At 45.2% G+C, this 26,432-nt stretch overlaps 1 protein-coding gene across 2 annotated transcripts in view; it reads left to right on the top strand.

Moving 5' to 3' along the window:
* Positions 1-25,741, top strand: part of LOC110175843 (insulin-like growth factor-binding protein 2-B) — a 52,726-nt gene extending 26,985 nt beyond the window's left edge. For both annotated transcript variants that reach the window (XM_020942061.2, XM_020942060.2), the window contains exon 4: positions 24,611-25,741. In XM_020942061.2, coding sequence (XP_020797720.1) covers positions 24,611-24,757 — 147 coding nt within the window. In that variant the 3' untranslated portion in view covers positions 24,758-25,741. The remainder of the gene's footprint in view (positions 1-24,610) is intronic.
* The last annotated feature ends 691 nt before the right edge of the window (positions 25,742-26,432 follow it).

Genomic DNA, 26,432 nt, shown 5'->3' with positions numbered 1-26,432 from the left:
AAAAATGGGGGTAGTCCTTGGCGGAGGTCTGCGCTCTCTGACTGCTTTTCTAGTTTCATTTTGGTTAATGAAGAAAACAGTTGTTTTTTTTTTCATTTTCTTATTTTTGGTTTTATATAGAAAAACGAATGAACGAATGATACACAGATTTTTGGTGACAGGGGACAGTTCTGAAGATGCTTGCAGCAGCAGCCAAAACATGTCAACAAGGTAAATACACTTTACTGCATTGTCTTTAAAAAGAAACCAAGAAGTTAAAGTATATAAGAAGACAAAATGAACGTCATTGGCTCAACCATTACATCATTCACTAACATCATTTAATATCAAGACTGTATGAGTTTCATCTCAGTGGGTGGAGAGTCTTGCCCAATAACACCGGATTCAAACCAGAGACAAACCAGAGTTAATGGATCTGTCCCCACATGATCTGAACTCCTAATAATATTTTCCCCTTTTTGTACAAAATTGAACACATTTATAAAGAGCCGAAGTCGACACCAAATATGGACGTGCTCAAAAATCCATTAAATGTGCACAGCTCTGCTTCCTGTCAAACTGTACGACACTTTTGAATTTGGTCATTTTTCAAACATCCATAAATTGCGATTCCCATTAGAAAAATAAATAAATACGACCATTATATATTCGTACTGTGTCTCTAATTTATTCTCAGACGTTTGGTTTGTAAGTCCCCAGTGACAAAACCAGATGCTTCACAAATTGCACTTCGGAATATTTACTGATACAGATCACATGGGCCCAGTTACAAGAGTTAGAATTTGCAATAAAACTTGGTCACATTTTTGTACAGAGCTTTTCCACCTTTAAGACACGTCAAGAATTATGACTTATTTCAGCTTAGATTCATACATTGTTTTATTTTAATTTATGGTTGGTTGGATTTGTCAGTGCATTTCTGTTTCCATTTGTCCTGAAGCTTTCTATTGTATCCTCGAGCAAGACACTTCACCCTCCTTAAAAAGGGGGTATTAAGACAAATGGACCTTCTGGAGCTTTCTACCATGCTAGAAGGTTGTTGCATGTTTGAGTAATCGATGTGGAATGTGAAGTAGTTTAATTAGTGGATGCTGATTGTGTTGTGATCGCACTCTGAAGGGACATTCGGTCATCGTAAATGAGTATTCAGAGAGCAGTGCTTGAGTCTATGTGAACTTGACACACACATTCTGATTCACATTTAAAGCTCTGAGAATTTCGGCCTATTTATAGGCGAGTTTCAGTGTTGACAAAAGCGCGCGTTGCATGCTGGGAATTATTTTGGTCGGCGGCAATAAACACTAATTCAACATGACGGACGGAGCGAGAAAACACGTAAAGGGTATTGATCCTGGTTATTTATCCACTCTAACGGCAGAGGAGCCAAGACCATTTGACCAGAAATTGGTCATAAGCATCGACGGACGACAAATCACCCTTTTCAACCCCGACAAAAGGTGGACCAAACCAAATTTCTGGTCAGAATCACCAACTACCTGGACAAATATTCACTTGGGTGATATCCACAATGACTTGGTGGAAACTCCTGGGCCATTCACAGCAGAAAAGATGAAAACCTCCAAGAGTCTCGATGTGTTGTTGAACTTGTTGGAGTCCACGGTTTGTTAGGATCTTCTACGTTTGCTCTGTGAATGTTTGAAAGTCATTTAATTCACCGTTAGTGGTTCTTTTCACTCGGAATACGAAAAAGACATTTTTATTCTTCCGTGCTTCTATTTGTGCATCTGATAATGCAGCAGGAATTTACCATTATCTGGGATAAATACGCGAGGTTACGCACTGTGTTTGACGCTATCCTGTTTCTTGCCTCCGCCCAAAATATTTCCCAGCATGCAACGCGAAGCTTTTAATAACAATGACGTCAGCTGAAACTCGCTTATATGAATGGGCGCTGCAGAGGTGCAGTTTGACATGTTCATATGGCAATTTAGATCAACTTCAGTGAGACACGTCTGTCTGCGCAGGTGAGTCTGGGTCTGTCTGCAGGTGAGTCTGGGTCTGTCTGCGCAGGTGAGTCTGAGTCTGTCTGCGCAGGTGAGTCTGGGTCTGTCTGCAGGTGAGTCTGGGTCTGTCTGCAGGTGAGTCTGGGTCTGTCTGCAGGTGAGTCTGGTCTGTCTGCGCAGGTGAGTCTGGGTCTGTCTGCGCAGGTGAGTCTGGGTGTGTCTGCACAGGTGAGTCTGGGTCTGTCTGCGCAGGTGAATCTGGGTCTGTCTGCAGGTGAGTCTGGGTCTGTCTGCACAGGTGAGTCTGGGTCTGTCTGCGCAGGTGAATCTGGGTCTGTCTGCAGGTGAGTCTGGGTCTGTCTGCGCAGGTGAGTCTGGGTCTGTCTGCAGGTGAGTCTGGGTCTGTCTGCGCAGGTGAGTCTGGGTCTGTCTGCGCAGGTGAGTCTGGGTGTCTGTCTGCGCAGGTGTCTGGGTGTGTCTGCAGGTGAGTCTGGGTCTGTCTGCGCAGGTTCTGGGTCTGTCTGCAGGTGAGTCTGGGTCTGTCTGCAGGTGAGTCTGGGTCTGTCTGCGCAGGTGAGTCTGGGTGTGTCTGCGCAGGTGAGTCTGGGTCTGTCTGCGCAGGTGAGTCTGGGTCTGTCTGCAGGTTGTCTTGGTCTGTCTGCAGATGAGTCAGTGTGAAAGCCCACAGTGTATGGGGAAATCAAGCTTGTTCAAATTCTCAGGGGTTTGTTTGCTTGAAGTGTGTTGTCACAGAAATGATGTTTGTGGTGAATGATGTGCGGCGCATGTGAGACAAAAGTGAAATAAACAGAACTACATAGTACACCTTGGGGTCAGTCCAGAGAGCGAGAGTGAGTGTCATATTGTCAAAACAACAGAAGGTAGCATGTTGATCTAATCATGTAATACCCTGTAGGTGTTTAATATCTCCTGTAGTGACTGTATGTCTGTATAGGTTTTATTGTGGTGGTCAGAATGGCAGCCACATTTTTATCAGTGTGTTGTGTGCCCCAGGGCAGCTGTGTGGCACATGAGGATCCTCAGTGTGTGGGGAGTGAAAGAATAATCAATCACGTTGTCTCTTAAAAAACATTGAAGCTGAGGTGTGCACTCCTGGCCTTATATAAAGTCTGTCCGTCTGCTGCATTTCACATCCACGTGAACTGTTTTAATAGAGTAGATTATTGGCTCTGTTCAGTAGTTATGGACATCTGTGGTATTTTTATAAAGCAGAGTTATGGACGTGGCAGCCGTACACCACTCTACACACTGGACCAGAAGTGTGCACAAGTAAAAACCCACAGATTTGACTTTATTCAGAGCTTAGGCCCATACCGATTGAAATCAACGGTCGATAACCTCTAACGATGTATTTAAGTTGATATTTTTGAGCTGATATGTAGGGCCAATTTTGATTATTTTCTCCAAATGAACGCTATTTTGCAGTGAAATCACGGCGGGGCTGTTCTACATGTATCTTTACTGGTGGTATTTTCATTAGTTACCATGGTGACACTAGATACTTTAGCAAACAGGGACAAAACAGCTGTAAGAGCCTGAGCCACAAATACACTGGCGTACATCAGATAAGTTATAGGTAAGTTTTGTATAAGTTATGAGCTCGCTGAAACACGCTGGCATATGTCCACATAAGGCAAGGTCATCAAAAAATTTTGAGCATGTTGAAAATGTCTCAGTGTATGTCATTGTATGCTTTTATGTCCAGCATACGTGGAGCATAAGTTGTAGGTAAATTATGTGACACGTTAACATTCACACACGTTAATTGTAAAGTACTCATGAGTCCAAATACATTGAGATAATGTCTAACGTACACATAACTTATGAGTAATGTGCTCTGAACCTGTGTGTAACTTATATTCAGTGTTGGGAAGGTGACTTTTAAAATGTATTCCCCTACAGATTACAGATTACATACACCAAAATGTAGTTTGTAACGTAATCCATTAAATTACTTAAAGTGAGTAACGTAATCTGAATACTGTGGATTACTTGATTTGCTGTAGAGAAGCAAACACGAGGAAATCTTCACATAAGAAGTTTTGTCTCATAAAAGAAAATAAAAAGCCCAAACTTTATTTAACTAAATTAAAAACAGTATTAATAGAAGAAATTTAGTCTTGTTAAATCCTGTTTGAGACATGGTTTAGACCTGGTTTTAGTCCTGGTTTAGACCTGGTTTTAGACCTAGACCTTTTTAGACCTAGTTTAGACCCTAGATTTTAGACCTAGTTTTAGACCTGGTTTAGACCTGGACCTTTTTAGAACCTGGTTTAGTTTCCGGCAATGAGTGGAATTACCGAAAAAAATAAATAAATAAAAGAAAAAGAAAAAAGAGATATAGTCCAAAATGTGAAAACAGGAAAATACCGCCGTGTAATCCATTTATTTCAACAAAGTAACTGTAATCCAATTACCACTCACTGAAACAGTAACTGTAACTGAATACAGTTACTCATAATTTGTACTCTGATTACGTAACTCTGGTACATGTAATCTGTTACTCTCCAACACTGCTTATATTGAACTTACCTCCATTTCATATTGGCGTATGTAGACATATTTGACCTGTTCCGACGACCACAGAACTCACTGACATGTTTCTAAATTATGGCTACTGTATAATGGAGTATTGGCAGCGCATAAGGACATTGGGTTATGAAAATGGGGAAATCATCAAAGCTCCTCCAGAGTTCATGGTGAGCAGACCCCATGGTACCACCTGCTACACATATCATCCCAGAGATGGAGCATCCTGCAAGGCTGAGACCAGAACACATACGAGCTGTCCTCCAGTTTTATTCTTGGCAGCGTTCTGCGGAGTTGTCTTCGGTATGATGCTGATTAATGTTGCTAATGTTGCAGTTATGAATCGTCGAGCGGCAGAGTTTTTATAGGCGATGACAAGTGATAGTCGGAGATACGTTGTTGTGCACTATGCATAAGTTAGACTGTCCTTGGGCATAAGTTGTGGACATGGGAACACACTAAGCATTAGTTAGCATAAGTTAGGGTGACCAAACGTCCGTTTTTTGCATCCTGTCCAGGGCATCTGGGTTTTTTTTTTTTTTTTAAGTGATGGAAATGTCTGGGTTTTCAATACCATTCATTGGGCCATTAAACTGAGCATCTCTCGTAGATCTCTGTGCATCAGAAGGAGTGAGCAGACACAAACGGTCAGTCTGCAACATGCCGAAAAGCAAATACACTTTTAACGATGACTTGTGCAAGAAATTCTCCATTTTCCATCCCGGTCAAGACAAGTGGGAGGCCATGTGCACAGGTTGCGAGGTGAGAGTGCAGTGATCCCTCGTTTATTGCGGGGGTTAGGTTCTATAAATAACCCGTGATAGGTGAAATCTGCAAAGTAATCAACTTTATATTTTACAATGATTCTATCTGTTTTAAGTCTGTAAAACCCCTCAGCACAAACTTTATACACTTTTCTCAAACAGGACAGTTACATCCTTCTTGAAATTTACTGCTGCTGTCGTCCTATTGTTATTTTCCTTCTTCTTATGTAACAAACTGAATATTAATTTATTCCGTAATGGAGCGCAGAGCACTGGTCCATTTTTGAGACCCACAGTACAGCACCGCACCTGCCCGTTAACCCAAGAGTATATCAAACTTTTGTGCTGCCTCCACCACGGATTGAACCAAGACTAAACCAGGACTAACCCAGGACAAACCTAGGACTGATTCCAGGACGGAAGAGGAGGACTAAACCAGAACTGAACTAGGACTAAAACAGGACTAAACCAGAACTGAAACAGGACTCACTGTGAGGACGGGGCTCGGAGGTGACGCAGGAGAAAGGACCAGCTCAGCTCCGCACCTCACGAAGGTAAACACGGCAATTGCCCGATCGCGCTTTGCGGACAAACTGCTCGGCGTTCTCTCTCTTAAGTCCAAGATTAGTCCTGGTTTAGACCTGGTTTAGTCCTGACCCACCCGTGTGTAATTACTACCCACCTGTAATATGAAATACGTGTTCAATACGTTGTAAAAAAAAAAAACAACAACATGCAAAATTGCACTAAATACATAATAATAAAAAAATCCGAACTGCGATATAAGCGAGGGACGAGTGTAGCTCAATGTCGAGGCCCCACCTCCCACCCCCGGTAAGGTGTCCAGGTTTTCACAAATGGAAATATGGTCTATATACCCTAGTATAAGTTATATGTGCCCGGTCAAGCAGAAGTAAACAGCAAGACCAAAAAATCAAGTTAATGCATCTGATCTAAAAATGTATTGAACAGATACATATGTACTCTAGTTTATGAAACTGTTGACCTTTTTTCTGTACCATTTTTGGTTCTAAAGTTCCATATGTTTTAAACAGACCATGTATGAAACATGGAACAAAAATTATTTCCCAAATTTCACAGACCTGCAAATCATGTAAATAAATGGATGTATTTCATCATATTTTGTGTTATTCGTGTCATGGTTCATGATCTGTAGTTGTTGTTTTTGATTATTTTGATATCTTTTTCCTGTCGTGTAGTGTGCCTTTAGTGTTTTATTTTGACATTTGTCGTGTCTGCTTGTAGTTTAGAGTTTTTGTTTGCCCCGCCTTAATGTGTTTCACCTGTGTCTGTGTGCATTTATACCCTGTGTTCTCCGCTGCCATTTGTTGGTCCATTGTCTCTGTCAGAGTTTCTCCTTGTCTCGTGTCATGGCAGTTTAGTTCAAGTTTTGGATTGGTCATTAAATACTTTGAAGCCGTCCTGTGTTTTGGGTCTCCTGTTTCTACGTGACAATTCGATCTTTGAACTGTTGATGAAGGTACATGAGTTTTCAAAAAAAATGTATTTAAAATGATAAAAATTAGCTTGGAAGGACTGACATATTTTATAGAAATAGTTTCCTTTCATTTTGCAGTAATATTCAAGTATTCAGAAGAAAAAAGTTGACAAATGATGTAAAATCATGCACAATCTGCTTGTTTGCACAATTTTCCCTCCGTTACCATGACCTTTCTTAATAAAAAATCTCATGAGTCAAAAAGTAAGAGGTTTTTCAACCTAATCTTGTACCATATGGTAGAAAACTATATGAAGCAAATATTCAAACCAGTTTGTTAAGGATATGGAAGTGAGAACCAAGAGTTATCACTGTTTGGATTTATTGCCCAAAAGTGCTGCATATTTCATTCCCTCCGTTACTGACATGAGTTATAAAATTTTTTGTCACAACTTGAAAGAATATCACAGGTTTAACTTGACCCTGTTGGAGTGTAACTCTTTCCTACATTCTGATACTTTACTTATTTCAATAGTTCCCTCTAGTTTCTGAATAAGAGACATTTGAATGTCAAAAATCTGCCCCTGTTTCCCTCCGTTACCACTTGACCGGACCCTTATATAAGTTATCAAAACGTTCTATAGAAGTTACTAATACATTATGTACACATCCAACTCATTATGAATACACTATGTATACAACCATAACTGAAAAGAAACATTGATAGTTCAGGTAGATATTCTGGTACGTCGGCACACGCTGGTTAAATCATCAAGGTGTGACTGGGACATTAGGAGTTTGATTTTCAACAAAAAGTTGACACGGGTCCTTTAGGGAACACATAATGCCAAATAGACTTTTCTTGAGTTGTAATATCAAAAACATATTCCTGTAGTCCTGCTCATGAGCCTCAGGAATGAATTAGTTTTCCCAGTATTGTGACATCATAGGTAAAAGTCCAGAGATCTCCTGCACAGTTTAGAAGTCCATAAATCATCACCGGACTCATTCAAAGTCTTTCCGCCGTTACAGCTGCATGCCTGTATTAGCAGAGCACTTCACTTAATGGCTTTATTTTTTTTCCATGATAATTCCCACTGTGGCCTGTAGTAGACTAAAGCTAAAAAACAGAAGGTCATTTATACTAATCCCTGACACACCTCTCATCATCTGGACCGGCCCGAGCGTGTTTCAGTCTGGACTCGAATGTTTCAAATGTTTCCGGATCCTGTCCTCTTGTCTCTTTGTCTAAACTCATTCGGGGATTGACTTCAACGCTAAAAGTGTGCTCTCTCGTCATGGTGATTCTAGGCTGCGTTAGGATGATGATGTGATGTGGTTTTGGGTCAGAATCCAGCAGGAGATGTTTGGAAGTAACTGATGTGTATTTGTCCTTGGATACAGACCAAAAAAGTATCAGGCACGCAAGGTTTCAAATGTACGCTGGGACGTAATTTATGTCCTGTTTTACGTATGTGCTTTTGTGAAAGAGCTAAGCCCCAGCACCTGCAGCCAATCCTCAGTCAGTGCTAGTGCAGCCTCTGCAGGTCAGGGAGGAATTCTGGAGGTTCTGAGCTTCCACATGAGGCCCAGTCTGTCTCAAATCTATTCATTTCTTGGCTTAGAATAGACTCTATTCACCAGGGTAGCTGTGGGGTCTTTAAACTCTTAAAAAGGGCTTAAATTTCATGTTCCTAAATTAAGGCCTTAAAAAAGTCTTAAATTCTGTTGTCCAAGTCTTATTTTTTTCACAAAGGTCTTGGATTTCATTATTTTTTGTGTACTCATCCGGGCTGCAGTGCAATGTTAAATGGAAAAAAAAAAAAAAAAAAAAAACGTCAAAATTAACGTCTAATTTGGAATATGCGCAAACAGTACTTTTTCTGGTTTCTGGCAATGGTGGCAAAGAGTAAACAATGGAGTGGAGGAAGACGTTGGATGGTTTAATCTAGTTAAGCTGGTGCCACCTAGTGCCTCCGCTCAATTTCATTTCTCTCCAACGACTAGATCAGGAATCAAATACACTAGACGATTCGCAAAAACCCGAGAAATCCGGGCACCAGCCAATCAGCGAAGAGCCAGACATTCTGTGTTGTCAACGATTCCTGAGAGGATTTAAAGCCAGAACAAAGAGAATGTTTGGTGAATTTTATCAAGGGGAAAGACGTTATTGTCCTTCTTCCTACAGGATTTGGGAAAAAACTTAATATACCAGTTAGCCCCTTTAAGGGTGAAGTATAGTTCTGCGTCGACTCAACGCGCACTGCCATCATCGCCGCCGTTTTTGATTGATGGATCTGCATCGAGGTCTGTGCACCGCGAAGTAATTCACTGCCAAAACGCTAGGGGGCGATGATATCTGTCCATTCATATATACAGTCTGTGTGTATGACCCGCAGATGTATAATCTGAAAAGTTTAACATGAACCATCTCTAACGTGATAAAAGTCCAGAACAGACTCACCAGTAGTACAATGTGACTCTGTCACAGAAAGACACTCATATTCCACTAAGTCGTGTTCTTTTTAAGTCCGACAGAAGCTGAACCGTGTACCAGGAGCGAGCTGTTTTATGAGCGCTTAGTTTATGTAAGTTAGCCATGCGGTTTTTAAGTTTCGTTTCTGTAAAACATAAACACATATGTGCAAAGCTGCAGTAAACACATTATTTCTCAATATATACTCAAAAAAAGGAAAGCTGACAGGAAATGTTTGTAGTGCGGTGGGACAGAGGACCAATCACAGCTCTTATCGTCTCTGTCGTTTTGACGTGTAGTTAGAACATTTCGGAGGTGCACGTCGGTCGACTCAGAGGCTCTGCGTAGGGGGTACGCGTCGATGCAGACGATTTGACGCTGGACTGTAAATTGGCCTTTAGCGACGCATTACATTATACACATTACACACACATTACATCACAACCAAATAGCAGCGATTGGTTAAATGAAAAAAAAGTATCCGCCTACCATCGAGCGAACGAAATCTAAGGCTGCAAGGTCAGACGTTTGTTCAAAGTGAAACGAAGTAAAACCGGCTGAATCAGGCTAGGTTTAATCCATAGTGGCTCTTAGATTCTAGATAAAGTACCAGTAGTTGTTTGGTCATTATTAGAACTGGATCTGGTGTTTTCGTCCACATAATGGGTGCGATGTTGGTCTTAATTTTCATTTAAGTGGTCTTAAAACAGTCTTAAAAAAGTCTTAAATGTGGGGTAGTCAAACCTGGGGATACCCTGTTCACACTTACGTCACAAACCAGGAAGATGTTTGGAAAGATGCAATTACAACTTTATCTTTTCTTCATCTCCATGTCATTGTAGTGTTCCATTCTGTTCGGTTAATCAACAATCCCAACCATCATCATTTCCCCACTGACACACAACTCTGAGTGCACTGGTACATGTGATTAGAAGAGATGAGGCGCCAAAATCCAGATGATTCCAAACAGCACATACGTCTACAGTCTTCATTTTACCACTGATCACATTTACTTCAGTGGGTTTGATCACAGTCGGACGGAGAGTCCAGTGTCAGGAACTACACCAGAAGTTGTCACTGTATCTTTCCAAACGTCTTTCTGGTTTGTGACGTAAGCGTGGATACTGTTTGCACCTCACTGTCTGCAAAAGAGAGCCTGGTGGTGGAGGTAGACATCAAAATTGACTTTTAAAATGCCACTTGTTATAAATGTTATAAAAGATCCTTTTTAGAGTTTGTCTAGTCCAAATAATATTTCTTTAAAATATGCCTGATTATCTTTTTTATAGTTGCATAGTCACAGTTCATAGACTGTTGCAGTACTATTGTACAGAGATCACTCTGGTCCCGACAGCCTCCATCACATCTACTAGGACTAGGACTACGACAAAAACAGGACTAAAGCAGGACTAAACCAGAACTGAAACAGGACGGAGTGTCAGTAGTTAGTCCTGGTTCGGTCCTGTTTTAGTCCTGTTTTAGTCCTGCTTTAGTCTTAGTTTAGCCCTGGTTTTAGTCCTGTTTTAGTCCTGGTTCAGTCCTGGTTTAGTCCTGGTTCAGTCCTGGTTTAGTCCTGGTTTACTCCTGGTTTAATCTTAGTTTAGCCTTGGTTTTAGTCTTGGTTTACTCCTAGTTTAGTCCTGTTTTAGTCTTAGTTTAGCCCTGCTTTTAGTTCTAGTTTAGTTGTGGTTTAGTCCTGGTTCAGTCCTGACTTAGACCTGTTTTAGTCCTGGTTCTGTACCGGTTTAATCCGTATGTGGCGCAAGAAGTCCAGCATCGGAGTTTAAGTCACGGAAACTTTTTTTTTTCATCTAAACACAAAATTAAAAACTGAAAACATTTATTTTCTTTTATTTATTTTTTTCATTTTAGTTTTGGAAACAATGACGAACATAGTTGTTTTTTTTCATTTTCTTATTTTTGGTTTTATTTTGAAAAACAAATGAACGAATGACACATAGATTCAACATTGTCCAATAAAACATCTTCTCACACAAGTTTATGGACCAAAATGAAATAGTGACTGCACTGATATCTCGACACAAATTTCCGATCAGCCCCGTTCAGCCCAGAATAATGTTGTGCTTTCGTCCCGGGCCCCTGGGAGCCCCTGGGAGCCCCTCACGCCGGGCTCATCAGTCACAGTGAGTCTGGCCCCGTCTCAGGTCCGACAGGTGTTTTCCGTCGTCTGTCCTTGTCCGCTCGCACCTGCAGCCACGTCCTGCTCATCCAACACCCGCCTCCGTCACAAACTGGACACTTTTACACCCGAGGGAGCAGTTTAACATCAGACTGTCTGCTCCTGCACTCACACACACAGAACGAGAGAGAGAGGAGGACACCACAGCAGGGAGGAGACAGGAGGAGAGACAGGAGGGAGGAGAGAGACAGGAGACAGGAGACAGGAGGAGGAGACAGGAGAGAGGAGACAGGAGAGAGAGAGAGGAGACAGAGAGAGAGACAGGAGGGAGAGACAGGAGGAGGAGACAGGAGGGAGGAGACAGGAGGGAGGAGACAGGAGGGAGGAGACAGGAGGGAGGAGACAGGAGAGAGGAGACAGGAGGGAGGAGACAGGAGGAGGAGACAGGAGGGAGGAGACAGGAGGGAGGAGACAGGAGGAGGAGACAGGAGGGAGGAGACAGGAGAGGAGGAGACAGGAGGGAGGAGACAGGAGAGAGGAGACAGGAGGGAGGAGACAGGAGGGAGGAGACAGGAGGGAGGAGACAGGAGGGAGGAGACAGGAGAGAGGAGACAGGAGGGAGGAGACAGGAGGGAGGAGACAGGAGACAGGAGAGAGGAGACAGGAGGAGAGGAGACAGGAGGGAGGCAGGAGAGGAGACAGGAGGAGGAGACAAGGAGGAGGAGACAGGAGGGAGGAGACAGGAGGGAGGAGACAGGAGGGAGGAGACAGGAGGGAGGAGACAGGAGGAGACAGGAGAGGAGACAGGAGAGAGGAGACAGAGGAGGACAGAGGGAGGAGACAGGAGGAGAGACAGGAGAGAGGAGACAGGAGGGAGGAGACAGGAGAGAGGAGACAGGAGGGAGGAGACAGGAGGGAGGGAGACAGGAGAGAGAGACAGGAGGGAGGAGGGACAGGAGGAGGGAGGAGGAGAGAGAGACAGGAGAGAGGAGACAGGAGGGAGGAGACAGGAGGGAGGAGACAGGAGGGAGGAGACAGGAGGGAGGAGAACAGGAGGGAGGAGACAGGAGAGAGGAGACAGGAGAGGAGGAGACAGGAGGGAGGAGACAGGAGAGAGGAGACAGGAGAGGGAGAGACAGGAGGGAGGAGACAGAGGGAGGAGACAGGAGGGAGGAGACAGGAGGGAGGAGACAGGAGGAAGGAGACAGGAGTGAGGAGACAGGAGGGAGGAGACAGGAGGGAGAGACAGGAGGGAGGAGACAGGAGGGAGGAGACAGGAGGGAGGAGACAGGAGGGAGGAGACAGGAGGGAGGAGACAGGAGGGAGGAGACAGGAGGGAGGAGAGAGAAGGAGAGAGACAGGAGGAGACAGGAGGGAGGACACAGAAGGGAGGAAGAGAGACAGGAGAGGAGACAGAGAACAGGAGGACAGACAGAGGGAAGGAGACAGGAGTGAGGAGACAGGAGGGAGGACACAGAAGGGAGGAGACAGGAAAAGAGAGAAGGGACAGCAGGGAGGAGAGAGGAGGGAAGCAGAAGGGAAGATCTCTCTCTTCCTCCCGGCCCCCATCCCTCTCTCTCCTTCTCCTTTCTCCCCTTCTCTTCCCCACTTTCTCCCTCCCTCCTGCTCCCCCTCTCTCCTTCCTCCCCACTTTCCTCTCTCCCCCATTCTTCTCCCTCTTCTTTCTCTCCCTCTCTTCCCCCATCTTCCTCTCTCCCTCATCTCTCTCCTTTGTCTTCTCTTTCTTGTTCCCTCTCTCCCTCCTACTCTCCTCTCTCTCCCTTCTGCTCCCTTTCTCTCCCTCTCCTTTCTCTCTCCCCCTTTTCTTTCTCCTCTCTTTCCACCATCCTTCTCTCTCTCCTTTCTCTCCCTCTCCTCTCCCCATCTCCCTCTCTCCATCATCCTTCTCCTTTCTCTCTCTCACCCTCTCATTTCTCTTTCTCCTCTCCTCTCTCTCCTCCATCCTTCTCCCTCTCCTTTCTATCGCTCTTCCTCCCTGCCCCCATCCCTCTCTCCTTCTCCTTTCTCTCCTTCTCTTCCCCACTTTCTCCCTCCCTCTTGCTCCTTCTCTCCGTCCTTCTCTCTCTCCATCTCCACACGTTTTCATCGTCGGTGAGGCAGCAGCTTCTTCTCCTCTTCTTCCTCCTCTTCTTCCTCCTCTTCCTCCTCCTCTTCCTCCTCCTCTTCCTACTCTTCCTCCTCCTCCTCCTCTTCTTCGTCCTCCTCTTCCTCCTCTTCTTCCTCCTCTTTCCTCCTCTTCTCCTCCTCTTTTCTCCTCTTCTTCCTCCTCTTCTTCCTCCTCTTTCTCCTCCTCCTCCTCTTCCTCCTCTTCCTCCTCTTCTTCTCCTCCTCCTCCTCTCTCCTCCTCTTCTTCCTCCTCTTCTTCCTCTTCTTCTTCTTCTTCTTCCTCCTCTTCCTCCTCTTCTTTCTCCTCTTCGTCCTCTTCTTCCTCCTCTTCGTCCTCTTCCTACTCTTCCTCCTCCTCCTCCTCTTCTTCGTCCTCCTCTGCCTCCTCTTCTTCCTCCTCTTCCTTCCTCCTCCTCTTCCTCCTCTTCTTCCTCCTCTTCTTCTTCTTCCTCCTCTTCTTCCTCTTCTTCCTGCTCTCTTCCTCCTCTTTCTCCTCCTCTTCCTCCTCCTCTTCCTCCTCTTCTTCCTCTTCTTCTTCTTCTTTCTCCTCTTCGTCCTCTTCCTCCTCTTCTTTCTCCTCCTCTTCCTCCTCTTCTTCCTCTTCTTCTTCCTCCTCTTCCTCCTCTTCTTCCTCCTCTTCTTTCTCTCTTCTCCTCCTCTTCTTCTTTCTCCTCTTCCTCCTCCTCTCTTCTTCTTCTTCCTCTCTTCCTCCTTCTTCCTCCTCTTCCTCCTCTTCCTCCTCTTCCTCCTCTTCCTCTCTCCTCCTCCTCCGTCCTCTTCCTCCTCTTCCAAACACAAACACCGGGTTTTGGCCAACATTGTGGGAATGCTTTTGTCTGAGCGTCCGAGGAGCAAACACACTTCCGAATCGCCCTCCCCGGAATTTCCATTTTCCTTTCTTTTCCTTTTCTTCCCTCCTTCCCAAATCGGACATGGCACCAGCAGACAAATTGAGCAGAGAATCGGATTTGGATCATTTGAATCTGCTCCCAGGTTTTGGATCATTTTGCCAAAACTGTCTCATTGTGTGTTCGGTGTTTTCTCAGGGGTCGGACTGAGCTCTTCCTCCTCTCTCCTCCTCTCTCCTCCTCTCTCCTCTCCTCTCCTCCTCTCTCCTCCTCTCTCTCTCCCTCTCCCTCCTCTCTTCCTCCTCCTCCCTCTCCTCCTCCTCCCTCTCCTCCTCTCTCTCCTCTCTCTCTCCTCTCTCCTCCTCTCTCCTCCTCCTCTCTCCTCCTCCTCCCTCCCTCTCCTCCTCTCTCCTCCTCTCTCCTTCTCTCTCCTCCTCTCTCCTCCTCCCTCCTTCTCTCTCCTCCTCTCTCCTCCTCTCTCCCTCTCTCCTCTCTCTCTCCTCCTCTCTCCTCCTCTCTCCTCCTCTCTCTCCTCCTCTCTCCTCCTCTCTCCTCCTCTCTCTCTCCTCTCTCTCCTCTCTCTCTCCTCTCTCCTCTCTCCTCCTCCTCCTCCTCCCTTCCTCCTCTCTCCTCCTCTCTCCTCCTCTCTCCTCTCCCTCTCGCTCTCTCCTCCTCTCTCCTCCTCCTCTCTCCTCCTCTCTCCTCTCCTCCTCTCCTCTCTCTCTCCTCTTCTCTCCTCTCTCTCCTCCTCTCTTCCTCCTCTCTCCTCAGCTCTTCCTCCTCTCTCCTCCTCTCCTCCTCCTCCTCTCATCCTCCAGCTCTTCCTCCTCCTCTCTCCTCCTCTCTCCTCCTCTCTCCTCCTCTCTCTCCTCCTCTCTCTCTCTCCTCTCTCCTCTCTCTCTTCCTCCTCTCCCTCTTCCTCCTCCTCTTCTCCCCTCTCTCCTCCTCCTCTTCCTCCTCTCTCCTCCTCTCTCCTCTCTCTCCTCCTCTCCTCCTCTCTCTCTCTCTCTCCTCTCTCCTCCTCTCTTCCTCTCTCTCCTCCTCTCCCTCTCCTCCTCTCCTCCTCCCTCTTCTCCTCTCCTCCTCTCTCCTCTCTCTCCTCCTCCTCCTCCTCCTCTCTCCTCCTCTCTCCTCTCTCTCTTCCTCCCTCTCTCCCTCCGCTCCTCTTCCTCTCTCTCCTCCTCTCTCCTCCTCTCTCCTCCTCTCTCCTCCTCTCCTCCTCTCTCCCTCTCTCTCCTCCTCTCCTCCTCTCCTCCCTCTCTCTCTCAGCTCTCTCCTCCTCTCTTCCTCCTCTCCTCCTCTCCTCTCTCCAGCTCTTCCTCCTCTCTCCTCCTCTCCTCTCTCTCCTCTCTCCTCCCTCTCTCCTCTCTCCCTCCTCTCCTCCTCTCTCCTCCTCTCTTCCCTCTCTCTCTCTCCTCTCTCCTCCTCCTCTCTCTCTCTCCTCTCCTCTCTCTCCTCCCTCCTCCTCTCCTCCTCTCCTCCTCTCCTCTCCTCCTCCTCGTCCTCTCTCCTCCCTCTCTCTCCTCTCTCCTCTCTCTCCCTCCCTCTCTCTCCTCTCTCCTCCTCTCTCTCCTCCTCTCTCCTCCTCCTCCTCTCTCCTCCTCCTCCTCTCCTCTCTCTCTCCCTCTCTCCTCTCTCTCCTCCCTCTCCTCCTCTCCTCCTCTCTCCTCCTCTCTCCTCCAGCTTCCTCCTCTCTCCTCCTCTCTCCTCTCTTCCTCCTCTCTCTCCTCTCCTCCCTTCCTCTCTCCTCCTCTCTCTCCTCTCTTCTTCCTCTTCTCCTCTCTCCTCTCTCTCCCCTCTCTCCTCTCTCCCCTCTCCCTCTCCTCCTCCCTCCTCTCCTCCTCTCTCCTCTCTCCTCCTCCGCTCTTCCTCCTCTCTCCTCCTCTCTCCTCCCTCTCCTCCTCTCTCCTCCTCTCTCCTCCTCTCTCTCCTCCTCCTCTCCTCTCCCTCCTCTCCTCTCTTCCTCTCTCTCCTCTCCTCCTCTCTCCTCCTCTCTCCTCTCCTTCTCTCCTCTCTCCTCTCTCCTCCCTCTCTCCTCCAGCTCTCTTCCTCCTCTCTCCTCTCTCCTCTCCTCTCCTCCTCTCTCCCTCCCCTCTCCTCCTCTCTCCTCCTCTCTCCTCCCTCCCTCCAGCTCTTCCTCCTCTCTCCTCCTCTCTCCTCCCTCCTCCTCCCTCTCCTCCTCTCTCCTCCTCTCGCTCTTCCTCCTCTCTCCCTCTCTCCTCCTCCTCTCTCTCCCTCTCTCCTCTCTTCCTCCCTCCTCCTCCTTCCCTCTCTCCTCCTCTCTCCTTCCCTCTCTCCCCTCTCCTCCTCTCTCCTCTCTCTCCTCTCTCCTCCCTCTCTCTCCTCTCTCCTCCCTCTCTCCTCCTTCTCCCTCCTCTCTCCTCCTCCTCTCTCCTCTCTCCTCCTCCTCTCTCTCCTCCTCCTCTCTCTCCTCCTCTCTCTCCCTCTCTCTCTCTCCTCTCTCTCTCCTCCTCTCTCCTCCTCCTCTCCCTCTCTCCTCTCTCTCCTCCTCTCTCTCTCCTCTCCTCCTCTCTCCTCCTCTCCTCCTCTCTCCTCCTCTCTCTCCTCCTCTCTCCTCTCTCACTCTCCTCCTCTCTCCTCCTCTCTCCTCCTCCTCTCCCTCCTCCTCTCCTCCTCTCTCCTCCTCTCCTCCTCCCTCTCCTCTCTCTCCTCCTCCCTCTCTCCTCCTCTCCTCCTCTCCTCCTCTCTCTCCTCTCCTCCTCTCCTCTCTCCCTCCTCTCTCCTCCCTCTCTCCTCTCTCTCCTCCTCCTCCTCCTCCTCCTCCTCTCCTCTCTCTCCTCTCTCCTCTCTCTCCTCTCCTCCTCTCCTCTCTCTCTCTCCTCCCTCTCCTCCTCTCTCCTCCGCTCTCCTCCTCTCTCCTCTCTCCCTCCTCTCTCCTCTCTCCTCTCTCCTCCTCCTCTCCTCCTCTCCTCCTCTCTCCTCCTCTCTCTCCTCCTCTCCTCCTCTCTCCTCCTCTCCTCCTCCTCTCTCTCCTCTCCTCCTCTCTCCTCCCTCTCTCTCCTCTCTCTCCTCCTCTCCTCCTCTCCCTCCTCTCTCCTCTCCTCCTCTCTCCTCCGCTCTCCTCCTCTCTCCTCCTCCCTCCTCCTCCTCTCCTCCTCTCTCCTCCTCTCTCCTCTCCCTCCTCTCTCCTCCTCTCCTCCTCTCTCTCTCCTCCTCTCTCCTCCTCTCCTCCCCTCTCTCTCCTCCTCCCTCCTCCTCCTCCTCCTCCTCCTCCTCCTCTCTCTCCTCCTCTCCTCCTCTCCTCCCTCTCCTCCTCTCCTCTCTCTCCTCTCTCCTCCTCTCTCCTCTCTCCCTCTCTCCCTCCTCTCCTCTCTCCTCCTCTCTCCTCCTCTCTCCTCCTCTCTCCTCCTCCTCTCCTCCTCTCTCCTCTCTCTCCTCCTCTCCTCCTCTCTCCCTCTCTCTCCTCTCTCTCTCTCTCTCTCCTCCTCTCCTCCTCTCCTCCTCCTCCTCTCTCCTCTCTCTCCTCCCTCTCCTCCTCCTCCTCTCCTCCTCCTCCTCTCTCCTCTCTCTCCTCCTCTCTCCTCCTCTCTCCTCCTCTGCACCGATCCCTCCTTCTCGTCCGGCCATAATTACTGTAACTGTCACTTGTTTTGTTCTTTCTCATTGAAGGAAAAGGGGACCGGCGTGTGTTTTTCCGTCCCCACCGTGTGTCCGCTTCGATTAGGGGGACTGGCTCTCCGCGGGGGGTGGGGGCCGGGGTTGCCAGATTTTCCGAAAGTAACAAGCGGAGGTGGGGAGTACTCGAGTTGCGCTTGACTTGAGGAGCTTGTACTTTTCTAGCAGCGTACTTTCAGCAGTGTTGTGCAAGTTCACACTTTTCATGAACTAGTTCAAAGTTCACTTCATTTTATTTTTAGGTGAGATCTGTAAATAAAAGGCTGAACAACTTTACAACTATAAACATAACCACTCGAGAGGCACATCAGCCCGTGTGAGATTATAATGTGTTTAATTCAGGTTTGCCACATTTATTTACATTTTACAGAAACAAAACTACAATTTATGCAAATTAGCCATGCGATTTCAAATGCTGGAAAAAAGCAGCTTTTTCTTTGCACACTAATGCATCAGCTTCTGTCGGACTAAGGCTACGTTCAGACTGCAGGGCTTAATGCTCAATTCCGATTTTTTTGTGAAATCCAATGTTTTTACGAGGTCGTTCACATTTCCAATTAAATGTGACTTGTATGTGACTCCAGTGTGAACATTAAACGGCCCGAAAGTGTCCCACATGTGACACTGGAGACACGACGACGTCAACCGCAGCGAGCGTCTCTGTGTTTACAGAAGTTGTCCAAACATGGACGCAGCATCGAGCACCTGGAGATTTTAAAGTTCCTCTTGTACCGGAGCCAGAACATGAACAACTTACTTGTTTTAAGGAGGAGATTGAGAAGAAGAAGGACGAGGTTTTTGGTCGTGGTGTTTTGTGGAGCAGCGGCAGCGACGTCCGTTGAAAGGAACGTGTGGATGTGGAGACGGAGCCAAGAGTGGTGAGTGGTGATGTGCTTCACTTCAGTGACACAGAGTTCATTAACAATTTTCACCTACTTCAGTGCAGAATAGTGACGTTTGTGTCTTGTTGATAACGTGTAGGTGGATGAATGCACTTTGGCCGTTCAGACTGAAGTCGCATGTCAAAAGATCAGATATGTATCAGTTTCAGGAGCACATATCCAAGTGTCCTGGGTCACATTTGAAAAAATCGGATCTGTGTGGTTCAGACTGTCATTAAAAGATCAGATACAGGAACATAGAGGCCAAAAAATCAGATTTGGGTCACTTCAGGCTCCAGTCTGAACACAGCCTCAAGGACACGACTATATGTGTTCTTTCTGTGACAGAGGGATTTCACTGCAACTTTTGGACGTGTAATTTGAAGAATGAACTGAAAGTGAATGAGTTTGGTTCCTCTGCATGTGCTAGATGTGCTTGGAGCAGCGAGTCCTGCGTGCGTTCGGAAAACAGGATCCATCCTATTTTTTTTGACACTTGACATGTACACAGGCGCGTATCCCCGTCAAAATCCACAGAGAGCATGGATCTGTTGTTGTATTTGTGCATTTACCATCAGCACATCGTGCTCCTGGGGCAGTTCTGTATCGTGTGAAAGAGCCCAGCTCCACAAAGACTGTCAACTGTTAGTGCTTTGAAATTTACTTTTGAAATCCTTGCGTTTGCCGTGGTCAGTCTGTACAGAAGGTAAATAAAAGAAGGTAAGCGGCTAAACACTCCCTGTCAAGTCTGATCGGTTTTTCCACTGACAAACACAAGAGTCAGTACGTTCCACTAGAGCTGCCGGTGGAGTCGCCTTCATGTTGACGTGCGACTGTGGTTTCATGAGGTTAAGTGTGAGCAGATCGTCACTCATCAGGTGAAAACAAATTCCGACGCATAATTGAACCCCAACAGTGACATACGTCGTTCATCTCACATAATTTGAACAAATTCACGTTCAAGTTCTTGATTTACAAATGTGTTGCAGTTCAAAGTTCACTGAAAAATGAACATGTTCAATTGAACTTGTTCATGCACAACACTGACTTTCACTAATAATATTCTGATTGAAGTAAGTACTGAAGTAAGCATTACTTGAGTAAAAGTTGTGCTTCCTGATCTTGCTGTGAGTGACTCTTTGTTCCTTGGGGTCACATGAGAAACAAAAAAATATATTATGGAGGTGCAGTCACCCAAAGGGCCCAAATAGAATTGTATAATTGTACAGAAGATTAACAAAACGTCCAAGAGCCGAACAAAAAGTCAAAGAGTCAAAATCAATGCTAAAGCCCTATTCCCACTGGATCAGTTTGACCTGTGGACCTTTGGGATCTGAATCCTGTGAGAATGCACCATGTCTGTAATTTATAAAGTTCAACTTCTGACACAAATGACCGACTGTACTTCACCAAACACAGATGTTCGGTGATAATACTCGTCCTGAGTGAATCTGTCTCTCAGTGTTTGTTGTTGTCATTGAGCGGCTTTTCTTTCTTTTCTTTTTTTCATGGGGGCACCAGTCGCAAAAACTGTCGTTGTGTCCTTAGGCAAGGCACTTCACCCACATCGTCTAGTACAGATCTGGGCTTTGTACAGCTCTGGGGTCACATACAGTCCAGACTCTGAATGACCCCTTTAACCTAATTTGGAATTACAAAATAAACCTATTGTTTTTGTTTTTGTTTGTTTATGTTTTACCTCTTGCATGAACTAAAGCTGCATTGCTTTTATTTTAGAGATTAGACATTTTTTGTAACGCAACCTCACTTTTTCATTGAGCCATGGAGGCTCGGACACGTTGCATCTCACGTGGTCAGAAAAAAGTGAAAAAAGTGTAAAGAAAAGACGTCAAACTTAAAGAAACTCTCGTGGTGGACGTTTTCAAAATAAAAGTCAGTGAGAAACAGAAGTTTACAATAAAAATATAAATAAATAATAAAACCTGCGCTAATGGAGTTAAAATAATTGAATGTATTAGTTAACTTAAAATGATCGTGTTAACATGCCCAGCCCATATTATATACAAATCCACGTACATATATTTCAGTACATCTCCTTTTCACTTCATATTGTAAAGGCAGAGCATCATTTTATCTGTTCTACTCTACCTTTTTTTTATTGTTTGTTTTCCCTTCCCCCAATTAATTAAGTTAATATTGTCATCTCCTTTAAACAAAAGGCACAGACATTCAGAAATAATCAGAACAGCCTCAGGAGAACTTAACAGAACACTGTAGTGTGTGAAAGAGAGACTAAAATTCAATAACTATTCCAGGATTGAAAAATGACATTTTCAATTTCAATGACTTTTCCAGGATTTCCATGACTGCAGGAGCCCTGAGAAGAGCTCCACTGCAAATATTAATATCTACATAAGCTAAAATGACTTCAATTAAGAACATTTGACTTTATTTGAGTTGATTCAACTTGACTAGTAAAATGATCGACCAGTGGAATAAGTGTGTTTTTCGTAATTCTTATTTTAAGTGCTAAAAGTTGTTGTTTTTCTTATTTTAAGTGGAGCGAGATGTATTTTCATATTTTAAGTACAAAAAGTCTAGTTTCACTGGCAGATCATTTTATTTGTTGAGAGAAATCTTCTCAAATCATAATAAAACTTTTGTTTTATCATGATTTTCATTTAGATTTTGTTTTTTGCAGTGTATGGTGAGCTTTAGATGAGGTACAGTCTGTGCCTCTAAAACATAAACATTGAATGTATAAAGTTAGGCATCAAAATGATACATGTCCAATGACAACAGGCATGTAATCAATCACTTATAATTCAGAAATCCTTTGGGGAGCTACAGGTAGCTCCTGAGCTACAAATCAGAGATCCCTGGATTACACAGACATAAGACCACATGGGAATAGAAAAGAAAGTACTACCATTTTAAAAACTAACAAAAAACAGAACCCAAAGTCGCTCTAAAGGATCAAACTTGGCAACCCTGTGTGGGGACAGAACGGGAATAGAAAAGAAGGTACTACAATCGAATGTTAGAAATCACACTACATTGTCTAAAAAAAAAAAACTAAATCAAAAGTTGCTGTAAAGGCGCAAACTTGGCAACCCTACATGGGGACAGAATGAGAATAGAAAAGAAAATACTACCATTTAACATTGGAAATCACATTCCATTGTCTGAAGAAAATAAATAAATTAATAAAATAGAAAATAAAATCGCTGTAAAGAAGCAAACTTGGCAACTCTGTGTGGGGACAGAACGGGAAAAGAAAAGAAAAGACTAGCATTTAATGTTGGAAATCACACTACATTGTCTAGAGAAAGAAAAGAAAAAAAAGAAAATGAAAACTGACAAAAAACAAAACCTAAAGTTGCTGTAAAGAAGCAAACTTGGCAACCCTGTGTGTGGACAGAAATGGAACAGAAAAGAAGGAACTACGATTTAACATTGGAAATCACACTACATTGTCTAAAGAAAGAAAAAAAAAAGAAAAAAACAGACCCCAAAGTCGCTGTAACGAAGCAAACTTGGCAACCCTGTGTGTGTTACAGAACGGGCGTGCTCCTGTTTGGGCTCCTGACGTGATGTTTTTGGCGATTTGGGGGCATGGCCCGGTTCCGCGCCGCCATTGGCCGACCCGGGGACCCCACCCATAGCATGGCCCTCGATTTGGACCAATGGGGAGCGTCGGTGGGAGCACGCATTGAGAGGAGACAAAAGCGGGGCGCGTGTTTTTGTCCCCGGCGTGCAGGACATGGTGTTGGTGTGTACTCGGGGCCGGTGGGTGTGCTCCATTGTTTCGCGCCGTCGCCCCCTTTTTGAGAAAACACACTCGGCCGTCCACTGTCACGGGGCCCCGAACTGCTCTATTCGGGTTCGTAAACTCCGGCGTTTGACCCGTTTCTCCGGTCACCGTTGTCCGAGTTAAAGCCGCGTTGTGTAACTTTCCGGTTGGGGGTCCGTCACCTTCTTTTGTGACGTTAAACAGCTCGACTTTGCACTGCTTTTATGGCTCAAAAATACTTCGAAAACAGACGTTCTGACTGTGAGCGGGGTCGCCTTTCCGCAGATCTGACCTCTAACTTGGTCTGATTTGGTTTCCATGGAGATAGCAAGGTTTAATGCCATACTGTGGAACATTACAAACAAAGCAATAAGCATTTGACAGACAGGAAAAAAAAAAAAGATTAAACTATAACTATAACGACTTTTATCTCTTTTATCTCTCTTCCTCTCTCCCACCTTTTGCTCTCATTCTCTCTCTCTGCCCCAGTGTCCTCTCTCCACAGTGTAATAACATGCGTCACTCCCCTCTCTTGTTTTTTTTTTTCTTCTCTCTCTGCCTCCTCCTGCCCTCCCCTCTCCTCTTTCTGTCTCTCTCCTCTCTCTGGAGTGTAATAAGATGTCTCTCTCCCCATCTCTCACCAGTATAATATCATGTCTCTTTCTCTCTCTTTCTCCCTCTCTCCAACACGTCTCTCTTATTCTCTCCGTCCCTCCCTCCGTAGTGTAGTATAATGTCTCTCTCTTTTTGTAGTGTAACATCTCTCTCTTTTTCTCTCTCTCTCTGTAGTGTAATATCTCTCTTTCTTTCCCTCTCTCTCTGCAGTGTAACATGTCTCTTTGTCTCTCTGTCTCGCTGCAGTGTAACATGTCTCTTTGCAGTGTTACATGTCTATTTGTCTCTCTGCAGTGTAACATGTCTCTTTGTCTCTCTAGTGTAACATGTCTCTTTGTCTCTACAATGTAACAAGTCTCTTTGTCTCTCTGCAGTGTAACATGTCTCTCTGTCTCTTTGCAGTGTAACATGTCTCTTCGTCTCTCTGCAGTGTAACATGTCTCTTTGTCTCTACAGTGTAACATGTCTCTTTGTCTCTCTGCAGTGTAACATGTCTCTTTGTCTGTTTGCAGTGTAACAAGTCTCTTTGTCTCTCTGCAGTGTAACATGTCTCTTTGTCTCTCTGTAGTGTAACATGTCTCTCTGTCTCTCTGCATTGTAACAGGTCTCTTTGTCTCTCTGCAGTGTAACATGTCTCTCTGTCTCTACAGTGTAACATGTCTCTTTGTCTCTCTGCAGTGTAACATGTATATTTGTTTCTTTGTCTCTCTGCAGTGTAACATGTCTCTTTGTCTGTCTGCAGTGTAACAAGTCTCTTTGTCTCTCTGCAGTGTAACATGTCTCTTTGTCTCTCTGTCTCTCTGCAGTGTAACATGTCTCTTTGTCTCTCTGTCTCTCTGCAGTGTAACATGTCTCTTTGTCTCTCTGTCTCTCTGCAGTGTAACATGTCTCTTTGTCTCTCTGCAGTGTAACATGTCTCTCTGTCTCTCTGCAGTGTAACATGTCTCTCTGTCTCTCTGCAGTGTAACACGTATCTTTGTCTCTACAGTGTAACATGTCTCTTTGTCTCTCTGCAGTGTAACATGTCTCTTTGTCTCTCTGCAGTGTAACATGTCTCTTTGTCTCTTTGCAGTGTAACATGTGTCTTCGTCTCTCTGTCTCTCTGCGGTGTAACATGTCTGTTTGTCTCTCTGCAGTGTAACATGTCTCTCTGCAGTGTAACATGTCTCTTTTTCTCTCTGTCTCTCTGCAGTGTAACATGTCTCTTTGTCTCTCTGCAGTGTAACATGTCTCTTTGTCTCTCTGTCTCTCTGCAGTGTAACATGTCTCTTTTTCTCTCTGTCTCTCTGCAGTGTAACATGTCTCTTTTTCTCTCTGTCTCTCTGCAGTGTAACATGTCTCTCTCTCTGTCTCTCTGCAGTGTAACATGTCTCTTTTTCTCTCTGTCTCTCTGCAGTGTAACATGTCTCTTCGGGGACAGAGGGGGGAGTGCTGGTGTGTGAACCCTCTGACCGGAGACCAGATCCCGGCTTCACCACGAGTCCGAGGAGACCCCAACTGTGAGCAGTACTTCAACACCGCGGAGACGGCTACTGAGCACTGAAGACTACTACTACTACACCTAATACTACTATTACTACTTCTACACATGCAGTAGGCGTACGACTGTGAGCAGTACTTCATCACTGACAGCAGCTGATCACTAAGTACTGAACGTTACTACTAGTACTGCCAATACTACAGCAGAGAAAACATGAGATCTGATCACCGAATACTGACTGTGAATACTGACTACCACTGTTACTGCTACTGCTACTGTGACGTGTACTTTTGGTATAATACCAGTTGTTTCTTATTGTACTTTTAACCCCCAGAATGCATTGGGACCAACAAATATAGTTTTAACACATGAAAATCACAGCTCACAGAGTCTCAAAGCTATTGCAAACTTTTTATTAAACTCATAAATATAAAGTAAAACTAGAAGGAATTAAATTGAAGAATTAAAAAAAAAACGTTTTAGATCTAGAGGCGTTCAGTATGTGGCATTTTAATATTTATAGACCTTTTTCACAATGACCGGAAGTGTCGCGATGTTGGGTAAACATCACTTCCGGTTAAAGGTTGTATGGAGGATTTAGTTTTAGTTTCAAATTGTCAGTGAAAGTTTAAAATACCATTACAGAAACACAGCAGCCTTGTAATTATGATGACCAAAAAAAAACAAAACAATAAAAATCTATCAACTGTGGACATAGTGAGGCCAGATAAACATCAGCCAATAAATAACGAGGCTCCCTCTTTATCTATTGGCTGTTAGGTTGTCAATCAAACTCCGTACGCGCGGGGATTATGTGGTTTATGCAGCGGTTCTGAGAGGCTTTTTCAAACTGTCGCTTCCTCACGTTTCGCACAAAGTTTGTTGCGACGGTGGACGAGAATCCACGACCAGTTCGCCGCCAAAGAAAGTCCATTTTTGAGGTCGCTGAAAGAAGAGGAGTGAAAAAGGAGCGAAGCCAAACTGAGGTGATTCTTGGAGATTTCTTCCAGCGATGGAGCGACTGAAGCAGAAAAAAGGGTCTAAAAACTGAAAACACGTCGGTCACTAAATTGTTTCTAGACAGGTCACTTCAACAGTAATTCTGAACGTGCACTGGATGTAAACAAGCGTGGTTTCTAGAGTAAGGAGGCGGGAGGAGGTGTTTCTACTGAGGGAGCTGTGGAGGAGGAAGGTGGTGTCACGCATGCACAACATTTGAAAAAAGGACAGTCGCTGTATTTCTCTTCCCTTAAAAAATCCTCTATACAACCTTTAATGCTTTTCTATGGCAAAATATCTGTGGAAATGTCTTGCGTATTTTCCAGCAGCTTCATAAATCTGTCCCATCACCAAATCTTCAACCCACAAGGTCGACAAAGGATAAACATTCTAACATGAACAATTTATCCACAACTATCAAGGGAAGAAAGACGAAAACATAAAGGAAAACAACAACGACGCTTTAGTGAACTAATGACCAAAACTAACATTATGATCATGAATAAAACATGAGTAATTTTTAACTCAGATTGATTCTAGAATTAAATAAAAAATGTTTTCGTGATGTAGATATTAGCACAGACAGAGAGATTTGTTCAGTTCAAATGCTACAGATGTTCACAGATACATGTCTCACTTTTAAACTGAACAAATCTCTCTGTCTATGCTAATATCTACTAGCCTGATTCATCAGCCGGTTTTACTTCATTTCACTTCGTGACCTCACAGTGTTAGAATT

Source organism: Boleophthalmus pectinirostris, unplaced genomic scaffold (assembly GCF_026225935.1).
Source record: "Boleophthalmus pectinirostris isolate CB_2022bp ecotype Guang Dong unplaced genomic scaffold, ASM2622593v1 HiC_scaffold_1, whole genome shotgun sequence".
Classification (NCBI taxonomy): Eukaryota; Metazoa; Chordata; class Actinopteri; order Gobiiformes; family Gobiidae; genus Boleophthalmus; species Boleophthalmus pectinirostris.
Note: the sequence above shows the minus strand (reverse complement) of the source record. Positions and strands in the feature narration are given on the sequence as shown.